Source organism: Peromyscus maniculatus, chromosome 10 (assembly GCF_049852395.1).
Source record: "Peromyscus maniculatus bairdii isolate BWxNUB_F1_BW_parent chromosome 10, HU_Pman_BW_mat_3.1, whole genome shotgun sequence".
NCBI classification, from domain to species: domain Eukaryota; kingdom Metazoa; phylum Chordata; class Mammalia; order Rodentia; family Cricetidae; genus Peromyscus; species Peromyscus maniculatus.
The window spans coordinates 63,413,358-63,440,512 of record NC_134861.1 but is presented as its reverse complement, the minus strand read 5'-3'; the positions used below and the strand labels follow the sequence as shown (position 1 = coordinate 63,440,512).

At 42.5% G+C, this 27,155-nt stretch overlaps 1 protein-coding gene across 10 annotated transcripts in view; it reads left to right on the top strand.

Annotated features, from left to right (window-relative positions):
- Positions 1-27,155, top strand: part of Atp8a1 (ATPase phospholipid transporting 8A1) — a 227,252-nt gene that overhangs the window by 90,302 nt on the left and 109,795 nt on the right. For all 10 annotated transcript variants that reach the window (XM_076546409.1, XM_006974634.4, XM_076546407.1 and 7 more), the window contains 7 exons: positions 7,045-7,117; positions 9,375-9,480; positions 10,759-10,841; positions 12,576-12,625; positions 17,432-17,501; positions 24,827-24,911; positions 26,524-26,663. In XM_076546409.1, the coding sequence (XP_076402524.1) occupies positions 7,045-7,117; positions 9,375-9,480; positions 10,759-10,841; positions 12,576-12,625; positions 17,432-17,501; positions 24,827-24,911; positions 26,524-26,663 (607 nt within the window). The remainder of the gene's footprint in view (positions 1-7,044; positions 7,118-9,374; positions 9,481-10,758; positions 10,842-12,575; positions 12,626-17,431; positions 17,502-24,826; positions 24,912-26,523; positions 26,664-27,155) is intronic.

The following is a 27,155-nucleotide window of genomic DNA, read 5'->3' as shown; positions in this document are numbered from 1 at the left end:
CCCTGTGGTCCTTTTCAGTGGTTTTTGGTATTATTACAGCATCTGCAGTTTATACTAGTTTCTGTTCTCCGCTTGGTTATTTCCTCATTTCATTCTAGCCTATAATTATGTGTGGAGTGAGTGGCATTTATTTATTCTGCTGTAAAAGGTAGGCTCGCTGGAGCATTCTTCCAGGCATGCCCTTATAATAATGAGATCTAACACATCCACATTAGCGTCAGTCTTCAAAGTAGTTCCCTTGGCAGGCTGTTTATTCAATGGTGCAGACTTTTCACACAGTGTTTTATAACTCCTCTTTTGTAATGGCCTTCAGAAATACTTGTAGTCACCCAGGAAACTGAGTCTCATTACTTTGATCCAAACCAATCATTATCTAGCAAAAACAGTGAAGTTAATCACCCATTCAAATTCTTGGACTTGACTCTTTGTAACAATCTCATGGCTAAAAATTAAATCTGCCAGCAAGCAATTTTGATTCCAAACTGACAGGATCTTTAAAAACTTGGAGGTGCAGACCCTAAAAAAAAAAAAAAAAAAAAAAAAAAAATCATTGCTCTGACTGCTGGGGCCATTCAGCTGTGACTGAAGGGTCCACTAGGTTAGGGAAATGGTCATTCCTTGGATCAGAGAGGATGCCATCCAAACAGGCTTTATTCCACCCTGCTCATTGCCTCAGAAAACTGCCCCATGCTGCAAAAGGAGCTCTACCTCATGTTGCCCAGGAGATGTGGCACTGATCAGGAAACCAACCTCTACACGGAGGTTGTGTGGTGGGCTGTGAGCCTGTCCAGGCTGACACACTGTGCAAGTTCTATTCCAGTAGCTTTTTACACCCAGTCCATCGCACAGTATCTCATGAAGTATGTGTCAGTGGCTTGGCTTCACCTGGCCTCCAAAACAGATGGGGTTTCCAAGACAGATGGGGGTGCTGTTCATCAATACACTTCGCTGAAGTGTGGGACAGAGAGAAAATACACCTTTCTCCTGGGGTTGAGATTATTTTGGTTTTAAAATGGAATCATTTGGGTAGAGAGGAGTTTCTACATAGCTAGGGCTCTGCTTCCCTGTGATATTTGCCACGGGTAATTATTATGTCGCTGTAGGTGTTAGAATGGGAGCATCGCCAAGAGTCAGTTCCGATCATAGGGACTAATGATGAGCGGCGAGCGTTCCCCAAGTCTTTTTGTACAGTTTAGCCTGACAGCATCGCCTACCCCAGCACTAATCTCACTGTGGCTGGAGCACCCTTGCCTAGTGGGCCCTGTTGGTTTCTTGGAACAACTTTAAGGAAAAATGCAAGAAATCTCCTTTCAAAGCCTGTTCTACTTGGCAAGGTTTATTCAGGACCGGAGAACGTTGGGCCAGAGCATAAGCATGAAGGGAGGGCCTGCCCCCTAGTGGTACAAGATCCGAAATGCACTCTCCACTCTTAGGGAGGCAAAGGAAACCAGCCACTCTCTAGAGTGCCAGGAGGAAATTGAAGGATGGAAAGAGAGAAAACACATGCACAGAGCCTCGTGAATGGCTTCCCAAAGAGTGGATGAGAAAGTGTAGGGGCCGCCCAAGGGCTTGAGTGTCTGGGGTTCCCATGAAGGCCTGCTGCTGCTCAGGAGGAAGAGGACCAACGGAGCTTGTGGTTCAAGTCCTCTTTACAGCATTCCCTAGCGAGTTTCCCGGCATGTGAGAAACAAAAGTACCCACCCAAGGGCCTCATAAGTCTTGGAGCCAGACCTCACCCCATCCCTGAAGCTGTTCACTAGGCATAATAATAATAATAATAATAATAATAATAATAATAATAATAATAATTCTAAAATACAAGAAGAAAACTCATCTCTCCAGGGACCAGGACCATATGTGGTCCTGGGAGAATGACTTGACAAGGGTCACAAAACCTGGGAGCAGCAGAAATTGGAGGTTAAGCAAGGTCCAAGAGTGACAGGCTGGCCACAGACCTGTTCCCAGAGGGCTGTCTAGGGGACGGTCTGTCCTTTAACCTTTGGCTGGAGGAGCTTTGCCAAACAATTCTTTCGGGGGAAAGCTGACGACTCTGGGCCGTGTGATGAGTGTGGAGATGGAACTGAAAAGGCCATAGGCCTCTTCCAGTCTAGCCCGAATTAAGAAACACACCCGTCCCAGGACACAGCTGGCCAATATAGGGTCACTTTAACAGCAGCCCCACGGGTGCCTGGATCCAAAAGCTGATGTGTCACGTGATGAGCAACAAGCTGTCTCTCTGTCCACACTCAGTTGCATTGATTCAAGGTCAGCGATCTTTAGAACCTCTGCTCCACAAAGTTGCACTTATGTTCAGATGCTTCATGGTTTCTCAGATGGAGAAGTGCTCTTGATGACCCCTTCCTCTCTACCCGCATTACAAGTAAGGACAGCCTTCAAACAAGTTAAAGGTATGCCTAAAACACAACCCGAACCCTGCCTGCTTAAAACTTACCTGGAAAACTCTGATTCTTTTTTTCATGTGAAAATATCTAGACTTGTGTTGAAAGTTGTGTATTTTTATCTCTATAACACTGGAGTTCTAAGCCAGAGACAGTGATGCGCGCGCACAATCCCAGCGCTTGTAAGGTTGAAGCAGGGGGATTGCCAGAAGTTCAAGGCCAGCACAGGATATGGTACCAGGACAACCAGAGCCATCAAGACACTATCTTGAAGAAAAAGAAATAAATAAAAACAAAGTAAAATAAATGCTAGGTACAAACCGTCAGCCCCAAATAAAGAAATTTCCCCATGTAAGTGAAAAAGGGAGAGAAAGTGCATGTGTGCACGCGCACCTGCCAGCACATCCATGTCATGGAGGGCATTTAAGCACAATCCTTTGTACTTGGGAGATCTGTAGTGTTCATCTGAAGTTTGTCCTGCTGGCTTCTGGGCAAGAGAGACAACCATCCCCTTTCTGCTGCTCTGAACAGACTTCCTGCTCTCACTGACCTGTTCCCTGCTCTCGTTGAAGTGGTGACTTTTGTAAACAGGAAGAAACAGTCTTCATAGTCACACTACTGCCTGTGTCTGTCCATGTGCATGAGCTGTGTATGTTCATAGTGTGTGCACTTTGGACTTGTGTCGTGTGTGTGTAGATCTCAAGTGGTTAGTGTGGATTTTGTTCCTGTTTTCAGTTCAGATTCATTAATAAGTAGCAACTTCAAAGGGAGTCAATAAAGAAAGTTTTCCCCTTCCCCTGTCTTACAGACCTCAATTTATATTTCTAAAGATAACCAAAGTAAAATAGATAAATATTATATATACACACACACACACACACACACACACACATATACACACCTATATGCACACCTTTTCTTTTTCTTTTCTTTCTTTTTTTTTTTTTTTTTTTAAAGTTTCTCAAGACAGGGTTTCTCTGTGTACACACTGGGGCTGTCCTGGAACTTGCTTTGTAGCTCAGGCTGGCCTTGAACTCACAGAGATCTGCCTGCCTCTGCCTCCCAAGAGCTGGGATTATAGGTGTGTGCCACTGCCACCTGGCTGGTATATCTTCCTATTGTGGATTTATTCTATTGTAGGTTTATTCTGCAATAAACATGAATTTCTCTTGTATTTTTTTAAAGAAAGCACACATTGTTTTGTGTCAGCTTTTTATCTCAGACGTTTTCATACTCCACAAAGAATGGGCCCTTCTGTAGTCTGTCTTGTGGACACGCCACACATTGCTTAAGCACTATCTCTGTTTACTGCTGATGTTGGTACTGACACTTGAAGAACCCTAGGGGAAAGCTATTTCCTTCTGGTCAAAAGAATGGAATCTCCCTCTGGGTGGAGACCAACCATGGTCCCTTCCCTCAAGAGTTAGCCAGTCGGTCAGTCACCTGAAGAGCGGGTCACCTTCAGTCATGCTAAAGAAGCAGGAGGCGTAGTTATTCCCTTTATGAGCAGAGTACTTCTTCTTCCCACGTTCAGGGCAAGTCAAGCTGCAGCCATGTAGCTGTGAAGCCAGCCCTCTTTCCTGAGGCCTTACTCATGAAAGCATAACTCCCCCCCCCCCATCTCTCCCTCTGCTCTTTAGAAACTGTATTTTTTTTTTTCATTTTTACGTAGATATTTTATTCCTTTCCCCCAATTCTAACAGCACAGAGTTGACAGACTTTGTTTTTGTCAAATTGATGTTTATCTTGTTAGGAGGCTAGAGTGACTGTCTGGTCAGAGCTACTGACGTTTCCTCGTGTGCTGTGGCATTGTCTTCTTGCCCAGTGTTCTCTGTCGCTGTGGAACTTGTTTTAGTTTGTCCATGAGATCGTTTTCTTTTGTGGGAATCTACCTCCATCATATAAACTTGATTTTCTCTCCAATTTGTCCTGCAGCTTTTGATTTCCCTTTAGCAGTTTTTTTTTCCTCTGCAGAAATAATTGTCACTACATGGTCAGCTCGATTAATATCTGTGTGTTTTGTTTTGTGACTTAGACAGGAAGCCTGGGCCATTCCCAGGACTGCTTTTTAACAAACTGCAGGATTGAGATGGAAACTGTGGCTTGACCCTCTTCTCTTTTCTTCTTTATTTTCTGATTGTCTTAGTTTGAGTTGAATTCTGAAATTAAAAATAAATATCTGTAGTCAAGGTAGTAATGTCATAGCTCATTGGTTACACACTTGCCTACTGGGCTCCAGCACGGCAAACACACAAACAAATAAGTCAATAAACGAATCATAGTCTATGCTATGACTAACGGATAGGCATTGTTGATTAGGCTGGGCACTTTCTGAGTTTCCCCCAAGTGCACTATTGACTCCTCATTTTTGTCTAGTTGATAAATAATCACTTGCAATGTTGTGCGGCTGGAAGCTACAGGAAGCTACATGTGACGCAGGGAGCGAGACCTGCTCTTTCCTCTTCCTCTCAACTGCTTCACGGCTTGCCTGTCTCTGTCTCGGCCACCATGCCTGTGGAGCAAAGTGCCACTTGACCTTTTCTAAAGGAAAAAAAAAAAAAAAGATGTCACGTGTTGATGTCGGCTTGCATTTTTATATGCAGGCAATATGTAAATGCCTGTAGTTTTAAAATATTTATATATTTGGCATAGTTCTTATTTTTAAGTAATGTAAGCTTCCTAATTTTGTTTTTTGTTTGTCTGTTTGTTTGTTTGTTTTGCTTTTTGCTTTTTACCAAAAGTAGATTTTTTTTTGTAAAATTAGGGAGTGTGGTGATGACTTTGTGCCTGCATCCATCCTAGTCAAGCTTCCTTGTTAGAGGATGAGTTGCTGGTGGTTTTCCACCGCCTTGCTAGGGAAGCCCCTTGGTGGGAGGGAGTTCTTGTTTAATGTATTCCAGAGTGGAAGCCTTTGGCAGGGAATGCAGAATGGAATCTATCTGTGTAAGTATTTCAGTCGCACATCTAGAGTGGTTTCGACACTTTAGAAAGTTGGATCAGTAACAGCAACGGGGATTTTTGAAATGAATGAATTCTTGGTAACAAGACATGTAAGATTTAAAAAGATTTTTATTTTGGAACTCTTGGAAAGAAGAAGTATTCCTGTTTCAAGACATGATTGTGAAGATTCCCTCATGTTTTAGCCTCCCCAGCAAATAAGCATACAAATAAAAATTTAGCCTCCCCAACAAGTAAAAAATGAAGCAGGACTGAATGCATTTTAATAATAGGGACATTTCATAAAATCACAAGTAACAAACTTTTAAGTTGATTTTTATTGCATTTAGTCACTCTTTGGAAAGAGGTGTGTGTGCTGTGGTGTACATATGGAGGTCAGAGGAGGGTCTGTAGAATCAGTTCTTCCCTTACACCCGAGAGTCCCAGGGATCATCAGGTTTGCCATTGAGTGCCTTTTCCCACTGAGCCATCCTATCAGTCCCAATAGCAAAACTATTCTTTATAAATGATAGTATTTATAGGAGAAATGTGGCAGTTTTCTATCTACCCACTGATAAGTCATTTAGAAGTTATTAGATCCCCATACTTAATACTAAACCAATAATACCAGTGATCATTTTGAGACTCCTTAACTACAACCTACTAACAAAGATATTTTGATAATTAACCAGCCAAACACTGATATTTTAAAAAAGGAAGCTATATGATATGACAAGCACTCATCGATTTTACTTCATCAATTTTGGGAAGGTACTGGTTGCATTGTATTGTGCTTTCTTCAATTATCTCTCCTTTTCACATGGGCTGGAGAGATGGCTCAGAGGTTAAGAGCACTGACTGGTCTTCCAGAGGTCCTGAGTTCAATTCCCAGCAACCATATGGTGGCTCATAACCAACCATCTGTAATGAGATCTGGTGCCCTCTTCTGGCCTGCAGTCGTACATGCTGTATACATAATAAATAAATGAATCTTAAAAAAAAAAAAAAAAAATGTGAAAGAAAGTCTTGAACCTTGACACATTAGCATTGTCAAAATTCTGTAACTCAAAATTATATTGTGATTAAAATCTTCTAGATTATGATTACTTATTTTTTGGAGATGTTGGTTTTTCCTTAGTCAATTCTGAAACTTTTATACAAAAAAAAAATTCAAGGTATTTTGACATGCCTACTTAAATGCTCCTGGGTTGTTTTTGTTTTGTTTTGTTTTGTTGGTTTTCTTAAATGCATGGTCATGAGATTAATAACAGATTAGAAAGTTAACACAGATTCTATTTGTTTCAAGTAAAGTTTATAATTCATTTGTCCATGTAAAGAGCCAGGCCCAATACAAATCCCCTGCACATTCATGATTATTTTCCTTTCTGTATAGCACAATATGATCTACTCAGAAATGTTTTTACACATATTTATAAATGTTGACAAGCTATATAAATATTTTATTGTTCACATTTTTGTATTTCACACCATCATTTGTATTTGTCACTACACATAAAGAGTTCTCACACAGCCAAAGTAAAAACATATTTTAATAACTTCATTAGTACTTAGAATCTTTTTTTAAAAAAATGATAGTCACGAAATCAATTATTTGAATCCATTGAGGGTAATCATTTACCATTAGTTAGAAAATGAGCAGGTCTGTCTGTATAAACCAACCAATTTGCTTTATTTTTTCCCCCTTTAGGCAGAGCTCACAGTTTGGAGATGAAAAAACATTTAGTGACTCATCATTACTGGAAAATCTCCAGAATAACCACGTAAGTGCCCTCAGAGTGTTATCTGTCTCCTAAGAGGTGAGCACTTGTGAGTGTTTCTCAGCTGCCGACCATGTTTATTGGCTTTTTTGTTTTTACTCTCATGATTTTTATTCACATGATTTAGATTTATTTTATTTTCTGTGCAGCGGTGTTCTAAGTGTCTCCTGTGTCTAGATGTTTATATCTTTCCCTAGATTTGAAGAATTTTCGGCTGTGATTTTATAGTGCCTGTGGCCCCCTCCAAATAGGATACTGTTAGAGTAAAGAGGATTTAAATATTATTAAAGCTAGAGGAAAATTCAAAGTAGACAGAGGACAGAGTGGGGAGAAAAACTGAAGTAGGAGTGAGGATTGTAGATATGGGAAATAGAAGACAAAGAATGATACAGAAACGGAACAATCTAACCTAGTTAAGCAACATGAAATATGGAAATGCCAGTGAAGATTCTTTTCAAAAAACAGCAGAAATGAAATTAAACTAAAGCACAAGGTGCTCGCTATCTCATCTGTCGATATCTCTTCTTTATAGTGTTAGAGAATGCCTCTCTTCTCCCTCGGTGTCTTATAGTTTTAACCCTGTTGGTAAGAGCGCCACCTGCCCATCTGAGGACTGTCTTATGACATAGAGCATCTGCAGCAGTTAACTGTCACCTACATGTCCCCTGTCCAGACCGCCATAGCCCCTGTGTGCTCTTCAGCCTCCTGCCCAGCTCTCCTGGTTTGTGTCTTCACTGATGGAATACTGCCCTGGCATCAAGTCCCATCACCTCCCAGGCTTCCCTCTTCCCTCACAGAGTGTCCTGATCTGCCCCAACTTACATCACCACTCTGCCTTGAACCACGGTTTCTTTCTTCCTCTGGAGGCCACGAAGGCCTTCTTTCAGTTTTTCAAATACTTCCATCTTTCCTCCTTTGGGACCTTTTTAGGTACATGTCATTCTTTCTAGTAGAGTTCTCTGTTCTCAGTTCTTCATGAGGTTCAGATGTCCTCCATAGATCTATCTCCATATCTCATGGACAGCCAGAAACTCCTGTCACCTTGCATGGCATACTCTCTTACAGTCCTCAGTGTGCTGTGAATAAGCCATGCAGCCACGTCAGTCTGCTGTGTCCCCTGCAAGTCTAAGCTCCATGGCCGGACCCTGGGCTTTGTCCACTCTCTCTGACTAAGCAGCTTTTGTTTCCATAACCCAACTGAACTCTTTCAACTGGCTTACTTTATTTTGGAGGTTATACGAACATAGGCACACAGTACATTTCCTTTATTAATTTGAATGGCATTTCTCTCCAGAAGCCAGACAGGAAGATGTTTACTATTTAGTGTCCAGGTTCTTTTCTCATCAGATCTGAGATGCTTATGGAAAGGATTCACTCTTCAGTCTGCCTTGAGCCTGAAGAGTTGATAGTGCTCAGTAATTGCTTGTTTTAGATGGACAGATAGATGATTGATAGATAGATAGATAGATAGATAGATAGATAGATAGATAGATAGATGACTGATTGACAGATAGATGATAGATTGAGATAGAGAGATAAATAGATGATAGATGATAGATTGATAGAGAAAATAGAGATAGATAAGTAGATAGATTATAGATAGATAGATAGATAGATAGATAGATAGATAGATAGATAGATAGATAGATGATAGAGAAAATAGAGATAGATAGGTAGATAGATGATAGATAGATAGATGATAGATAGATGATAGATAGATAGATAGATAGATAGACAGACAGATAGATAGATAGATAGATAGATAGATAGATAGATAGATAGATAGATGATAGACAGACAGATAGATGCCTACATAGACGGTTGGATTGATATAGATATATAGCTGTAGATATATTGGAGAAAAGGAGGCTGGCATTACAGAGAAGTGCACACATCATCTCCCCCACTCAAAGGTTAGATGCCTGAAATTTAAATCTGACTAGAAATTACAAACAAATAAAGTGAACATTTTAGATTATCTCTTCTGTCCACTTAGGACCAAATTCATCATCTTTTTCTGCCATTTCTGTTTAAGAGCACAAAGCCATGTTAAATAAATGTTTACAGAATGAGTAGGGAAGTACAAGAATGAATAAATTGAGTTCTAAATAGGTTTTCTTCAGAAGAGACATTGGCTGGGATCCCACACCCCCAATGCTTCCCAGCTGTACTCTTAATAAATGGCCGTGAAGTAACATTACTGCCATTAGTGTCAAACGTTTAAATGAAAAAGGATGAATTATGTGTTTATTCCTCACAGCCAACCGCACCTATCATCTGTGAGTTCCTCACAATGATGGCAGTCTGCCACACAGCTGTACCAGAGAGAGAAGGCGAGAAGATCCTTTACCAGGCAGCATCTCCAGGTACAGAGGAAATGACTATGGAGAAATTTTCTGTAGAAAGTTATTCAGAAATTTAGTATTATGGAACTTACATTTTTAATTTAATTTAAAAAGGGAACATAACCAAATTATGATTTCAGATTTTTAAAAATTGGTTCCTAATTGCAAACTTGACTTTCAGAATTAAATATATATGTGTGTGCATTAAAATACGTTGCTTTGTATATGTGATTTTTCTCAAATGAATTGTATGAAGAATTGAGTAATTAGAGTGTATACAAGGGAATTAAAGTATTTGTATACATGTAATTGTTCCCCTTATAAATAAGAATAAACTCTTGCATAGTGAGTTTTACACATAGACAGATGGGAAGGGAGGATTTGTTTGCCTAAAGAAAATTGCTATGCATGGTTTCAGAACATAATTTTGTCCCTCTCTTTAGGAAATGGTAGGGCAGCTTTTCTGTATTCACTTTGGTGAGGAAAGCTCCTGTACTTTGGGGGATTCTGTAAAATACTTGCTAGTTACCAATGTTTACTATTTATGCTTGCTTTTAGACTTATTTCCGAGATAAAATTAGGTAAATAATCCAAACGTTTAGGAAAATGATACACTTTGTATTTTAAAGCCATATTCTAAACTAGTGGTTATGACTTGTAAAATGCAACAAATTTCTAAACCAGAGTAAGAAATATTGTTGTTTCAGATTGAGTACGTGTGTGTGTATGCATGCATGTATGTGTATGTGTGTATATGTGTGTGTGCATGCATGTGTGTGTATGTGTGTGTGCACATGCGTGTGTATTTGTGCATGTGTGTGTGTGTGTGCATGCGTGTGTGTGTGTGTGTGTGTGTGTGTGTGTGTGTGTGTGTGTGTATGTGTGTGTTCGTGTTCTTATCCCTCTTAGCAGTGACAGGGCTTTGAGACATGGTGAGGAAAGCAGCTGACACTTTAAGCGATTCAGATCCCTGGGCACTGTAGGGGGCAAGGGTGAAACTTTAGAAGACTTTCTGCCATGTTTTTGGAGAAAGGTGTTCTTGAGCATATGCTGACTAAGGGGCCCTTTCAAGCTGTCACTTTGGGCTGTGGGTGACGAACAGTGAGACTCGGTGTGCAGGAACATGATGCTGACGTTGTTCTCATGGCTCTGGTACCATCATATATGTGAGAAGGGGTGGATTTCTGAGCATAACGAAAAGAACTTTAACCAAGCGAAAAGCTGCAACATGCCAGAGCCCTCCCCTCATATTTGCATGTATGATATTTTCTGTCCTCTGTTCCTTTCCCCCCGACACAGATGAGGGAGCGCTGGTCCGAGCGGCCAAGCAGTTGAATTTTGTCTTCACTGGAAGAACACCCGACTCCGTCATCATAGACTCAGTAAGTCACTTACGTTTTAAGGGCTTTTTAGAACCTGCCTAACACATTCACGTAGCTTCATAGATAATGGCAGTAGGAAAAAGATCACAGTGAAACCAAAGTTTCCTATCCAGGGGCACCATTGTCCGTCCTTTCATTTAGTTCTTTAAACACTTAACGAAACGGTGGCTGATAATATGCTCGATAGACAAGATTGATTCTTCCAAACTAGACTTAACCTACTGGTTTTCTATTCTGCTAAATGGAGATTTATCTCCCCTAAACCATCTTCCCATTTGTTTCTTCTCTGGATTCCAGGCATTATTGAATGTTTGGTTATATAAGTATCCAGAAGGCTGGGCAGAGTGCATAGGCCTGTTATCACAGTGCATGGGAGATGGGAGGATTGGGAGTTCAGAGCCAGCCTGAGCTACCTAGTGAGTTTGAAGTCCAGCCTGGGCTACATAAGACTCTGTCTCAAAACAACCAGCAATAACAAAAAAAGATCATTATTCAGAATCTGCTTTTAAGTGGGAAGTTTTAAAAAAAGTCACATATCACAGCAGGTGATATCTGAACGGCTACCTGACAGACCATGCTAGTCATCAAGGAAATGCAAAACCATAGTGAAACAGTATTATGTACCCACTGTGAAGACTAAAATTTAAAAAAAAAAATGATGGAAACAAATGTTAGTGAATTTTTTAAAAGTTTTCTAGTAAAGGAAAGCCTGCCTCAATCCAGCAGCTATACTCAGTTCTCAGCTACTCAGGAGAAAAGGAAGTTTGTGTCCACCCAAAGGCTTATAATGGAGGGTTCATGGTGGCTGTGTTCACGGTTATGCCAAACTGGAAAACCAACAGAATGCATTCATCAGCAGGAGAGGATGAACAGGTTGTGATCTGTCTGACAGTCTAATCAAGGAAAAAGAATGAATTCTCGGCTCTTTAGTAGTGTGGATAAATCACAAAAACTCTATATTGAGGAGGAGAAAATGCCAGGCACAAAGGAAAGCATCCTTTATAACCCCATCTGTATGCAGCTGGAAACTTTGCAGAAGTGATTTATAATGATAGACTCTTGAGCAGCCATTGCCTTGGGGCAGGAAGAAGATGGATTGGAAATGGAAGAAGGGAATTCATTCTGGGTCAGATGCTCAGCATCTTCAACAGGGTGGTGTTCACACAGGCGGTGCCTTTATAAGACTATACAGTGTGCATGGAAGAGCTCTGTATTTTAGTTAATGTAAATGATAGCTCATTTTAAAAATTATCACTAGTGTTTCTGTTGCACCTGTACATGTATTCATAGCTAAACATCTTTGTACTCGGTATCTTTTCATTAAACTCTTTCCTAACACAATTTTAAAAAAATAATTTTCCATTATTTCCTAAAGATAAATTTTTGACATTTTTTTTATTGTTTCATTTCCTTTCTCTGACTCCTTGGGCTTCTACTTTCTTAGTAAGCTGAGGACAGTGACAATAGACAGTTGTCTCCAAATGGAGACACTTTTGTCCCGTGGTCCTCCATTTGGGTCCCAGCTATTCTCGGGTCTGCTCCCATGACACTTGAAACTCTTCTGTGCCCTCTCCTGTCTCTCACTATTCATTAACCTGAAAGTTTAGTAAATTCTCTCCCATCCTTCAGAAGGGGGATGGGAAACTGTGTTTCTGTTGACGTTTTACAAGAAAATTTTGTGACCAGTGATTATTTCCAAGAAACCTAAAATATTTCCAATTCTTCATTTTACAGCTGGGGCAGGAAGAAAGATATGAATTGCTCAATGTCCTAGAGTTCACCAGGTAAAGACACCTGCTCTATAATTGGGGGGGGGGGGTGAGAAATACATATTCATCCATTTTTTTGCTTTTCCTATATATAGCTGGGACATATGCTTTACTTTTATTTATGCATTTAAACAAAATATTAAGGTCTTCCATGCAGTTTAGATTAGTCATACACAGGTTCTTCACAGTGTGATACTGCATGAGCTGGCAGCTCAAAGGGTCTTTTTGGAAATGCAGTTACCTGATCACAGATACAGAATAGGACTGAGAATCCTGTGGCTGGTATGTTAGCTAGCTTTCCGGTATAATAACGAATGCCTGAAATAATCACCTTCTAAAGATAAGTTTGCTTTGGCTCATTTTGGAGGTTGCACTCCATGGTCAGTGAGTCTAGCTACTTTGGACCTGTGGTGAGGTAGCACATGAGGGAGGAACACAGGGAAGAATAAATCAAAATCACATTTCAGTACAATTAGATTACCACCACACCCCACGGCCTGATGGTCCTCCATGGAGTCTTCAGAGATTGCATTAGCACTCATGAGATACCGCAAACGCAAAAGAGAGCAAGAAAATAGACTCCGTCCAGTTTCACAGTCCCCCTCAAAGCCTACCCCTAATGTCCCAAAGACCTCTTACCACTTAAAAGTTCCCACCTCCTAATAGCACCTCTCTGGGGTCAGTTCTACAACACATGGGCCTTGGGTGTTGATTTCAGTTCCAAACTACAGCATCCAAAGACCTAAAAACATGGATATACTCAGGAGCAATGATGATTTATGTGGAACGGAATGAGTAAGACTTAGAAAGCCTCCGTTATAATTGTATGTTCCGTATGCCCACTTGTCTCTGTGAAGTGAGAGTTGCCATCTAGTAGGAAGAAACAGGAAGCAAAGGGAGTGTCCCACTCACTCCTTTCTTAAGGAGAAATAATGGTGGCTGTGTCAATCACTGTGACAAGGTCCTGCCAGAAGCAACATACGGGAAGAAAGGTTACGTTGGCTCACATTTTAAAGGGATACAGTCCATCACAGTGGGGAAAGCAAGGTGCCTGGAGCTCCAGGTGTGGTGGCAAGAGCTTGTGGCATGTCTCGTTAAATCTCCATTAATCCAGGAGCAGAGAGCTCAGGGCCAGAAGAGGGCCAAGCCATAATAACCCTGAAGACACCCCCCCCCATAACACCCTTCAGCCAAGCAGGCCCCGTCTCCTAAAGGTCTCAGGACTACCTAATATATTTACATTCCCGCAAGAGCAAAGGCCTTCAGCTCTACCACACTACTCACACTTACAGTCTACATTATTGGCCAGCCTCCCTATGTTCTTGGGACAAATCGGTCTTACTACGGGGTCTTTAAAGATCGAGCGTTACCTCTCAAAGGATACTTCAAAAACTAAAGCCCAACGGAAAAGCAATACTTTATTTGAGGAAAGAAATGCTTACCTGCTCTCCTGGGCTTCCTCCTACATATGCAAAATCTACACGCTGCCTGAGAGAGACAGTTCCTTTTGTATGCTAACTTCGGTGGCCATCTTGATATGGAGTGACCACGTGACCAAACAACAGGATCTGTCCCGACATTAAACACTATCCTTGCGCTATATTTTCCAAACAGCTCAAAGGAAGCACCTGAGTTCATTACCTAGGAGAGAGCCCTCCCACATACGTCGCTCATCTCTGGCTTCATGATAAAGTGTTTTTCCCAGCCCTGTTTGTGTTAGAGGTAATATAAGCAGCATATAGATGTGGTTTTTGGCCCCTCTGGGCTTCTGAAAAGTGCCATGGAGAAAAACCAATCAAAAGCAGGACTTCCGGGTCTTTGATTCTGTAGTGGGGGTGGGCTTAAGAATGGAGAGGAAAATGAGTGAGATGCTGTCAGATAGTCTCTGGGAATGTGTGCACAGTTTGGATCAGGATAGTGAGGTGAGATGGAAGAAAAGTTGATGGCCTTTTTACACCTGTCTGAGGGAGGTCAGTGGAAACTGGCTGTAGATTGGATGGGTGGGCGGGAATAAAGGAAAGGGAGGGAAGGGCTAGGATCCTAGCTCAAACCGTGGGGTGTGTAGAAATGCCCTGCACATGGAGGGCAGACAGAGGAAGAGGATGTGAACCGTGGGGTGTGTAGAAATGCCCTAGGCATGGAGGGCAGACAGAGGAATAGGATGTGAACTGTGGGGTGTGTAGAAATGCCCTGTACATGGAGGGCAGACAGAGGAAGAGGATGTGAACCGTGGGGTGTGTAGAAATGCCCTGGACATGGAGGACAGACATAGGAAGAGGATGTGGACCGTGGGGTGTGTAGAAATGCCCTAGGCATGGATGGCAGACATAGGAAGAGGATGTGAACCGTGGAGTATGTAGAAATGCCCTGGACATGGAGGGCAGACAGAGGAAGAGGATGTGGTAGATGAGATGTTTGGAAACACTATGCTTTAGATGTCTGTGAGACACACAGATGGAAGTGCCCAGTAGGGAGGTGGACAGAAGAGCCCGAAACATAAAGCCAAACATAACAGCTATGGCTAAAGTACCATTTGGTAGTCACTGGTCTCCAAATGATACCAAAAGCTTGAAAGTCAATAGGATCTTTTGAAGATAAAATGTACATCAAGGGGAAAGTGGAAGGTGGATGACTGAGCCCCTAGTTGGAAATGATTAGAAAGAATTCTAAACTATTAAGGTTTACAAGCTAAGACTTAACCAAATCTTGGGGCACGGGCCTGTAATCCTAGCTACTTTGGAGACAGAAAGAAGAGGATCACAAGTGCAAAGCTTCCCTGGGCGACAGACTAAGTTTAAGGCCAGCTCAGGCCACTTACTCAGAACTTGCCTTGGAATACGAAGTGGACTGTGTGGTGTATGTACTTCAGCGGTAGAGAGCTTGGCTAGCATGAGCGACTGTGGTAAGAGAACTGGGAGGAAGGAATCAATCAAATCAAGTCTTTATTGTTAAAGACACAGAGGACAAAGGTAGACTGACTAATAAGTAGCCCAGAGCTATTTCTTTTTATCTTTTCAGAGGCAGCTGCCAGCATAGGTAAGGGGAAGTTTGGAAAAGATCTGTTGAGGATTCATTGGAATGGTGGGAAGATGAGAGTGGATGGGGAGATGAGTGGGTGGAGCCTGTGTCTTGGCGCAGTTCACCCAGAGTTGAGGTGTAGAGTTGAAAGGGCCTGTGTGGCTCACAGGGGATGATGCCTGGCTAGGTGAGGTATAAGGGAGACATTAGAACATGTTTGTGGGTACACGTGATCCATATAGAAGGAGAAAGGGGCGGGTTCACAGAGCTGCATGATGTCAGAATGAAGCCGCTGAGAAGGTGAGACAAGCGATTTAGCAGTCATATGCCAGGAAGGGCTCTGGGAAAGGCAGAACTATTTCTCCCTTATGCCAAGAAAATACGATGGAGAAGGGAGCGCACAGCCAGGTATGGAGGCTGCAAAATGTGAGGAAGGGATTCAAGGTGAGCCCCCGAGATTCAGAGTCTGGAGCAAGAAGGAAGTGAGGAAGGACTTAGAGAATGAAGAACATGTGCTGAGGCCTTGCAGGGGTGAGCCATTGCAGAGGGATGAAATGTACGGGTGGTCAGTACGGAACACCTCTGCTTTGTACATCCCATAGTATTCATCTCTGACTTTTCTCTGCAGTGGCCATTTTACTCTGATGGATCTCAGAAGAGGGTTCCCAGTCGCACTTAAGAGATCTTGCCAAGAGAAGTAAATTGATGAATCTGGGACTATTAAATTAGAACTAGACTAAGAATGGCATGAATCAAGAAGGGCTGAGTAACCACCGGGCGGTGGTGGCGCACGCCTTTAATCCCAGCACTCGGGAGGCAGAGACAGGTGGATCTCTGTGAGTTCGAGGCCAGCCTGGTCTACAGAGTGAGTTCCAGGACAGGCACCAAAGCTACACAGAGAAGTCCTGTATCGAAAGGGGAAAAAAAAGAAGGGCTGAGTTAACATGTGTAGGCAAGACCAGTTTACTGTATTCGTAAAGTACAGTATTTCCACCTTGGCTGAGGCTTCACTTCCCCATAGTCAACCATACTCCAAAAGTATCTGATGGAAAATTCTAGAAGCAAGCAATTCCTAAGTTTCAAATACCTTTTAGTAAGGTATATTGTTATAATTATTCTTTTAGTGGCTGTTGTTAATTGCTTACTCTAACAAATTAGACATTGTCATAGGATATTTGTGTGCATAGGTATATACGTGTGTGTGTGTGTGTGTGTGTGTGTGTGTGTGTGTGTGTGTGTGTGTGTGTGTGTGTGTGTACAGGAAAAATGCATTATTGGGTTGACACTATCCCCAGTCTTTGGCATCTGCTGGGGGTCTTGGACTATGCCCTTCTCAGTAAGGGGCCTGCTGCAATCTTTTAAACAATAACAAATGCTTATATTGCTTCTGAAAGTGCTAGCATTTGCCTTTATCTGTGATTGTATATTTAAAATTATCATTTTTGTTTTTAATTTTTAAATGTAGCATATAATAGGATACTAGCTCAAATCGTTTTCCAGTATTAACATATTAAACATGATGCTACTCTGGTGGGTATTAACCCTTACAGGTGTCTGGGGAACTGGTTTGTTTATTCCTTTAGGACAGTGGATGGTACTCTGGCGAGTTCAAAAATATAATGTAACTCTCCGAGCCGCCCAGCTGTACACTCGAGATAATTTGTATTGCAAAAAGAATATGGCTTGTAATTCGGTCAGATTAATTATGTCACTATGAACGTTAAACTATGTGAAGCACAACAAAAATGTGTCTGTGCGGATCTGCAGTGCGATGCCCCATTACGGAAAACCTCTTTATTTCAGCGCTAGGAAGAGAATGTCGGTGGTGGTGCGCACTCCGTCCGGGAAGTTACGGCTGTACTGCAAAGGAGCTGTGAGTGGTTTTTGGCCTTTTGCAGTTTTGATTTATGGTGGTTTATAATGTACGTGTTCGGCATCCTGCTATGGAAATGTAACACAGATGTTTAACGTGAAGCTGATGACATCCACGTTCGTTGGTGTGTTAGAGTTAACAGCGTTCAGCCTCCTCTGGTGAAATGCGGAACTCCTTCTGGGTAAACTTGGTGCATCGAAAAAGTCTGGCGTAGCTTACTTTTGTAATTCAATTTTTAATACACGATATTTGAGGTTTATGTTATATTAGCTACGTTAGCAGATGACTAAATACAGAAAGTGTTTTTAAATTGTATTAGGATATAAGGATACACTCCAATTTTAATCTGCTTGCCTAAAGACCATAGAAATGGAGAGAGGGTTGGCTCACGATTATTGCTGTAATTTCTCATTTAGTATTGCTTGTTTGTCTTGCTTTAGATATTTTAAATATTACAGGATTGCGATTGTTGGTTGTGAGTAGACTATATTGACAGAATTAGTATTGTGTATTACAACTGAATTTTCCTAGTTAAAGTATGTTTACACTCATGAAAAAAAAAATGAGAACCCTACCAAGCAGGCCATTCTTTGCTAAGATCAGTCAGGACTTTCCTCCTGGTGCCCTTTGCCTGGTAAGCCCTTGACACGCTTCAGCTTGGAATTTTACAATTTTAAATGGACTCGGTAAGTGTGCTCTGCTCCATGGAAACTAAGAAACTAAACTTAAGAAAGGCAAACCTCTTGTTTACATTTCTGTTGAGAAAGTTAAATGCCTTGGTTTTAAAGCATCGAAACACAATTTTTGAGTGCCGCTGGTCTTAGGACACTTTGGTAGAATCATTTCTGAATTTGGATATACCATTTCCTTGGTTATTGTGTCCCCACTGATGAAGACGCCCAACACGTGTCCATCATGAATGTTTTATCAGCAGGCTTTGAACTGGATTTTTAGAGATGTGACGATATGACCTAAGTCGTGTCAGGAGCTTAATTCTAGCCAAGGAAGTGCCTATAAAGATGATTGGGAGGTGGTGCTAAGTCACGTGGTTCAGATTGTCCATGTTCCTAGGGCAGCGTGCACAGTAAGAGAATAAAAGGAAACTGAGACCTCCCATTCAATGGTTTACAACACACAGATCACACCTGTCCTTTTTTAAACTTTGAACATTCTACCTCTAAACTTTTATTTGAGGGATGAAAGCATTGGCTGGAAAATGAAAACACTGGATGTCCTTTGTTCACCACAGAGATTGTTTGCACATATTAACCCCCGTGCTGTGTCGTTTCCCTCCAAACCAGAGATAAGTAGTAAGGCAGCAAGGGCTGTTTGAGAACTGCAGTTTGTGCTTTGACGTGGGATAGCTGAACATGGGCCAGGCAGACGGGTTTGTCCGGCTCGGGTTCGGGCGAGGGGTTGGGCTGGGTCTGGCCCCATCCCTGTGCTCCAGAGCAGGTATTTTCCTCTTGATCATTTCCATAATACTGGGGGAGATGATTTGAGGGCTGCAAACAGATGCAGGCAGAGGTCCCCGCTTGAGCCTTATCTCTTCCAGGCAAGAGCTGCTAGGGATGGCTGGAGACAGGCTCAGAGAAGACTGCGGAGGAAGATTTAAGGCTTGGTCATTGATGTTTGCAGGTGCTGAAGGGAAGGATTATCAGGGATCATTTGGGGATTTCCCCTTGGCTTGCCGAGTGGACTAACACCACTTTCCCGAGATAGGGAGCTGGGAGTCACACAGGGCTATCAGTGCCGAAGCCTGGGTTTTCCAGGAACAGAAACTGGAGAGTAAAGGATCTGGGAAAATGACCCAGCTGTTTTAAGAGTTCTTACTTATCTTCCAGAGAACCTGAGTTTGGTTCCTAGCACCCACACAGCTCCAGGGGAGCCAGATTCTCTTCCAGCCTCCAGGGGCACCGGCAACACATGATATACATTCACACTGAAAAAAAAGACCAGTTCCTCTTCTCTTCACATGCCTTGGTTGCATGCAGTCCATTGTCCATGGGTGGGGACTGTGGTAGTTGGAATGACAAAGGCCCACATAGGCGCATAAGGAGTGGCACTACCAGGAGGTATGGCCTTGTTGGATTAGGTGTGGCCTTGTTGGGAGAAGAAGTATATCAGTGTGGGGTGGGCTTCGAGGTTTCCGAAGCTCAGCTTAGGCCCAGCGGCTCACTCTTCCTTCCTGCTGTATAGGGATCCAGATGTAGAACTCTCAGCTCCTCTCCAGCACCATGTCTGCCTGCACGCTGCCATGCTTCCTGCTGTGACGATAATGGCCCAAACCTCCAAACTATAAGGCAGCCCCAGTTAAATGTTTTCCTTTATAAGAGTTGCTGTGGTCAGGGTGTCCCTTCACGGCAATAGAACACGGACTAAGAGAGGGTCGCTGAGATTCCCCCCTTCAGTGTTTAGCTTCCCCATCCTTTCTGGGAGACACAATCTCACAACAGACTTTCTGATCTCTCTAACCCTCTAGTCCATGATCGCCCCTGAGCGTTAGGTACAGGTAAATGTATCTACCATAGCTGACGGAGCTCCCCACAATTAGTTGATTTCTGCATTATGACCCGTTGTGGTTTTCTGTAATGGTCTCTGCTCCGAAGAGAAGGTTTCTTTAGTGTGAGGTGCGAGCCACACTTAACTGTTGGTATAAGAGTGAGCTTTAAAATGTAGTCAGGAACTGTGGCAGTAGCAGGCTCTCCTCTAGGACCCATAACATCCCTAGTGCCAAGGAGTTGGCTGGGTTTCCAGTCCGAGGCACGATTTCCCTCCTGTTGAGTTGACCTTCAGTCCAATTAGGGACCTCAGGTGCAAGCCAGCTCCCCTACTCTGAGGCCAAGACCAAAGTGCTGAGCTTTCTAATCATGCCAAGGGGCTGAGAAAGGCTCCTGCCAACCTCTGCGAAGGCTATAAAACCACGAGGTTGGCATGCATGCAAGAAAATAACAGAGCTGGGGAATCTGTGTGGAAATCTCACACCAGAGCACCATAACCAGAGAAACATGGATTTGCTCCAGATTAGTCCATCTGTGTAGACCACTCTACCTCAGGGTGTTTGGGAGCTAGGCACGATAAATAAAGAAGTTACAGCTATTTGTGTTGAAAAAGAAACTGGGAAGAGGAATCTGGTAGACATGCAGGGTGGATGAGAAACCTTAAGCAGTTTTTTAAATCAATAAATGAAGTAAATTCTGGATTAGACCCAATTGAAGGGAGAATAAAGTTAGTAAATTAGAAGGCAGTACTGAAAATTTCATGTAACACACAGAATAAAGAAATAGTGATTGGGTTGGCGTGGGATGTATATTTCCTGCTTTTTAAGAGTTTCTGTGTGAAAGATACCTTAGTTTTATAATAAAAAATGGAAGCATATGCAGTTTACAATTTATATCTGCAATCATAACCAGTTAGAGAAAAGTACCATTTACTCAAATAAAACTTTAGTTTATTCAGTCAGTTTACTGTAAACTGCAGGAAAACTTGAGAAACTTGACGAACACACTTGATCCTCCAGGAACCTTTAGGAGACCAAAAATTTCAAAGTACGTGTCTCTTAAAAGTCTATGCTATATCCAAAATAAACCGTATCTACAATCAGCTGCTTTGGGCAGTTCTCTACCGTATCAGAGCAAAGTCTAGTTAATTCTTAATGGAGTCTATCACAGAAAATATCTGTGTTGTGTATATTTAAATATGAGCAAGTTATGGGCTGGTGAGAATGTCAAGGTACTTACCCAAAGCCTGCCAACCTGAGTTTAATCCCGGGGACCTGTATAGTAGAAGGACAGAACCCATTCCTGTGGGTTGTTCTCTGGTCACCACACACTCAGCATGGCACAATAATGACATCATTTCTCCCTTCCTTTCCCTCCTTCCAATCCCTCCCATAGACCGCTCCTTGCTCTCTTGAAAATTCATGGCCTCTTTTTTCATTAACTGTTACATGCATATATTTATATGCTTATATATTTCTAAATACAGCCTGCTCAGTCTGTGTCATGTTACTTGAACTACTTAGTCACTATGCTATTGCTGTGAAGAGACACCATGACCAAGGAAACTCGTAGGAAGCATTTAGTCGGGACTTGGCTTACAGTTGCAGAGATTTAATCCATTATAATCCTGGTGAGGACCACGGTGGCATGTAGTCAGGTACTGGAGCAGTAGCTGAGAGCTACATCCTGATCTGTAGGCCAAACAAAAGAGCGAGCCTGAGCCTGTTGTGGGCTTTTGAAACCTCAAAACCCACCCCCAGTAACACACTTTCTCCAAAGCCACACCCCCTAATCCTTCTAATCCTTCCATATAGTTCCACTCCATGGTGACTAAGTATTCAAATATATGAGCCTATGGGGGCCATCCTTATTTAAACCACTACAGTATGTTTTTAGAGCTGGCCATTTGGTACTGGATAACCAAATGGTGTGCTCTTCCCTAGGGAAGACTATTTCTCCCATCATCAGCATGCCTTAAACTTCAACCCTACACAAACCGTTTATTCTTTTTTTAACTTTTAACTTTAACTCAACTTTGGTTGAGGCTGGGGAAATATCCCAGTAGGTAAGATGCTTGGCATGTAAGCATGAGGACCTGAGTTTGATCCTGAGGACCCACATAAAAGCAACAAATAAATAGCATGAGCGTATAATCCTAGGAGAGATGGAGACAGGAGGATCTTTGGGGTTTGACTGACAGCCGGTATAGCCAATGGGCAAGCCCCACAAGCCAGTGAGAGACGCTGTCTCACAAAAAGAAGATGACTGGGCTCCTGAAGAATGATACCGGAGGTTGACCAGTGGCTTCCAAATGCATATGCCTACACACACATGCAAGTACCTACACACACATGCATGCACCTACATACACATGCATGTACCTACACAAACGTGCATGTACCTACACACACGTGCATGTACCTACACACACGTGCATGTACATACACATGTGCATGTACCTACACACATGTGCATGCGCCTACACACACATGCATGTGCCTACACACACGTGCATGTGCCTACACACATGTGCATGTACCTACACACATGTGCATACCAGCACATGCACATGGACAAAAATATGTTTTTAAATACAGAGCTGAATTCAAATTTTAGTCTAAAACACAGTGCGAGCCAGAGGTGGTGTCTCATGCCTGTAATCCCAGGTGCTTAGGAGGTAGAAACGGGAAAATCAGAGTTCAAGGGTATCCTCAGCTACATAATCAATTCTAAGCCTGCCTGAATTGCATGAGACCCTGTCTCCAAAGAACAAAACAATAAAAAAGCAAGAGGAAAACAATTTTTTTTTTTTTGAGTGAATGGTCACCACAAAGGAATGATTAACCATGGATTAAACTTTCCGCAAAGCCCTGGGCCCACCCTCAGTGACAGTGATTTGGCTGTGCCGTGCCATCCCCAAGAATGTCTGGTCACTGTGGTTTCTCTACTTTTCCTTACTGAGGGCCAGGATACAAGATAACCAAATCCCCTGAGGATCTTTCCATAAGTTGTAAGTCTGACCTGATGGCATATACCTCTTCTAGTGTCTGTGGAAGAATTTACCTCATTCCTAAAAATGTGGCAGACTCTTTTTTTTTAAATCATAATAATAAATATCTTTGTGTCTGCGTCTAGATTTTTTCCTTTTTTTATTAAGAAAAATTTATATGTGAGAACTTTGTATTCCCAAAAGAATAAGTAATAAGTATTAAGAACAAAATCTTAAGTATTTTGTTCTTCACAGGCAAGCATGGCCAACCACTGTGACTGTCGTTTGAAAACCTGTATTGGCTGCAGAAGGCCATCTTTCCTCTCTTGCTCTTCTCAATACCAGGGAGAATGTAGACAGTTCATTGATTCTTCTGGGCACCAGTGTGCTTAGACCTACTGCAGAGTTGAAGCTCCTCCCTCTTTCACGCACCACTTCTGTTTCCCGAGTTTTGAAAAGATTTTCTTCCTCTGAAAATGGCCTCTGTTAACCTCGTGGACATTTTCATGAACCGCCATTAAAAAAAAAGAACTCCCAAGTAACTCTTTGCCCTCCCAGGAAGGAGCCACGATCACAACCTGTCATTTCCCTCCCTGTTTCCCTTCCCATCCCACTACTGGAAAATGAGAAGAAATTCTTAACTGGGGCTTGGGCTCTTCCATCTGTTGTGAGGTCACTTGGTTGTGTTTCTCTCAAGGGCTCTAAATCATACTCCATTAGTCAGCTTCCAGATCTCAACCCGAGACTGGAAACCCCACAGTGGGTACTACCACTGAGAGAGTAATTGCAGGTAGATGATTTATTTTTTCCTGGTCTAATAAAAAGTCACGAAGGCTGAAGACTGAAGTTCTTTAAGACATTAAACCAAGGCCAGCGAATAGCTAAGGGAACAATAGGCAATTTATAAAGGAGAAAAAGAGCAGAGAAAGGCAACTGGTGTGTAAAGCTAAAGCCAACGGGACTTCAAAATGTGCCGGAGGAGGGGTGAAGAGGATCAAAACACACTGTATGAAAATTTCAAAGAAATAATATCAGTTTTGATCCGGGAATTTTAGTTTACAAATGAAGTCGACCAAGTTTTAAAGCTAGACACAGTCAGAGACATCATGTCCCCACCAGACATCTCGGGACATTTGACAGTCCAGTGCTGCCTCACATGTGTGCCTCTGTGAGCACAGACCCATTAAGGTGCTCTTGTCCCTGGAAGGTTCTACGGGTGGATGAGTTTTATGTACACACTGTCGCCACCAAGGCTCCAGCTCACGGGAGAACTGCACAGGACAGGCTCTGTCCGGCCAGCACTTCCCAATATTCCCTGAGTTCTAGAGCATTCTCCACTAAATACAATTCACAAAATTCTGCCCAACCTTCAGGGATAGTGCTCTCTCAGTATGTTGCACAGTCGTCCAGTGCTTCCACTTCCCAGACTCTGACTACACCAGGTCCTTCTCTGTGTTTCCAGCCAACTCTAGATGAGTTGCAATTCTTACCGTGTCGCAAACATTATGTGGAAAATACTATCGTTCTGTTTGTGGAATTATCCCAAGAAAAAGCACGTGCATGTTCTCTGCAGACCCAACCTTACAGGCCAGATTACATTTTCTTCCTGTGATTGATTGAATCCATGATGCAAACCCAAACCCACAAATCCAGCTGTATTCCTTTCAGTCTTTGGAGAATCATTGTTACTCATAGAAAAAAAAAAAAAAATTCTGTGCTTAAAAGAAAACACTGGGAGTTTTTGTACAGATTGGAGACAAATAATGGTGTGTACTTCAGTCTTATTAAATCCAGGATGCTTAATGAATCCACTGTGCCTTCTGCTTATTTTCCAGGACACAGTAATTTATGAAAGACTTGCAGAGACTTCCAAGTACAAAGAAATCACCCTAAAACACTTAGAACAGTTTGCTACGGAAGGTGAGCATTATATGGAAATAGAACATGATTGAATCACAAAGAAATTGTAGACTTTTGGTATCTTACATGGTCATTGACTGTTCTTCTTCCAGATTCCTTAGGTGAAGCATTGGTTATTGATGATAGCTTAGATATCCCTATGCACTATTCCACGTGATTTTTCCTTAGGGGGGGGGACTTAAAATACTGAGAGACTTTGGCCCCCATTTGAAGTAATAAGGCCTTTAAATCTGTGTTATTTTTTAGCATGGATACCATTTACATGCTTTACCTTGTATCTGTTGGAATTACTTAAGAAAAAATAAAATAACTGAGCTTCTGTAATCTGAATAATAAAAAAAAACTTATATTATTTTGTAAAAAGTTATTATACTATTACAACTTGACATTTTTTTTTTATTGAGCCCCACCACATGCCAGTGTCTGTGGGAGGCCTAGGAGTCTGTGGTAAATAAAATCAGCCTGTAACTGTTCTCCTGAAATACATGATGATGTCTGAGGCGAGCAATACAGGGTCTACAAAAATGTTCCGGATAGCTGAGTGGAAGTGAGGGTCGTTACACTGGAGAACGTGTAGAAACCTGCCGCTGCTCTTGATGGCCGCGTCCACCCAGTATCTAAATCACCCATCTCCATCTTCGCTCCTGTTTCAGCCAGCCTGACCCCTGCTCAAGTCCCTGTTTCTTCATAATCAGGTCTTTGAAAAGATAAGGATGTTTTCTAAAAACATTAAACCAAAATCAATAATAGGCTTTAGAATAGCAGGACATAATGTTCTCCAAGTTCCCAAGAATGCGAGAGCTGAGAAACCTGTACATCCATCCCCTGGCTGGTTGTGCCGGGTTTGAGCTGCCCAACTTGCAGATCTTGCAGGTTTGGGTTCGAGGTCTGGAGGTCTGGACATCTCCACTTTGGTAACAGTATTACACAGGCTCTGGTCCCCCATTTGAATTGGCTTGGCCCCCACCGCCACCCCATTCTTCCTGCCCTTGGGCCGAAGGATACTTCTATCCCCACACTGCCCCAAGTAAATTTCCAGCCCCATTCCCAAAAGAGGAAAAGGAAAACTGCTCTAATCCAGCCCTAAGATTCGAGTGAACCAGTGGTCAGTAACTCTGCGCCTCTCTCAGGAGGTAGAGCTGTCTGGCAGACAGTGGAGGGGTGTTGGGGCAAGAGGGGTAAAATGGATACCCTGGGCAGTGACCCCGTATGTCACAGGAAGTGAATGGCCACAGGAAATGGATGAATGGTGAGGAGTGTGAGGAGACGGTTGAAGCGTGTGAGCCACACTCCAGGTTTGAGACTTCATCCTGGGGAACAGCTAGAGGGTTTCGAACAAGAACAACTTGCTAAGACGAGGCTTCTAGAAAAGTCACCCTAGATGTGGAGGAAAGGATAAAAGGGCCTGAAATTGTAAGCAAGGTACAAAATTTCAAAGCTGGAAGAACATTCTAGACATTTGATACTGGGATGCTGTCATAGTTTAACTGACGCATCAACAAATTGTTTGAATTCAGTGAGACTACTCAAAATTGGATTTTGTTAAATAATGGAACCGTCGGGCTGGTGACTGCATCTTTGATGGTGTACTGGGGCATGCTGCCTTTTGCAGGGCTGAGGACCTTGTGTTTTGCTGTGGCTGAGATCTCCGAGAGTGACTTCGAGGAGTGGCGGGCTGTCTACCAACGAGCATCCACGTCGGTGCAGAACAGGCTGCTGAAGCTGGAGGAGAGCTACGAGCTGATCGAAAAGGTGCGTGGATCGTTGCCACCTACGGAAACCCCATCTCCGCAGATGTCTAGTCTTTGAACAGGGACCAGGAGAATCAGAAGCAGGATATGGAGTAGGTTACCGGTGGTTGTCGAGGGGGTTGCTGAGTTCATTTCCTGGCATGGGCCAGGAAGACAGAAGGCTAACAGAGAAAGGTGAAGAAGCACTTTATCCCTTCAGGATGGGAGGGGCCTAAGGCTCAAGTTCTCTAAATGGATGCTGACATGGGTATGCTGTAGGGCCCCTGCGTCCTTTCTTTCTCCTTCTTGGTCCTCGGTGTCTTCAAGTTCTCTTCACAATGCCTTCTGGGAATGAGAAGCCACAATCCCACGGAGCCTGCTTTCACTTTTCTTGTCTACCTGTATCTCTCTGAGTCCCATCCAGCTATTATTTCACAGGACTTACTATTGATTCTCAAGATCAACAAATTAGTAAATCTTACTATGGTCTAAAAACCTTGCTGAATGGGTCCAA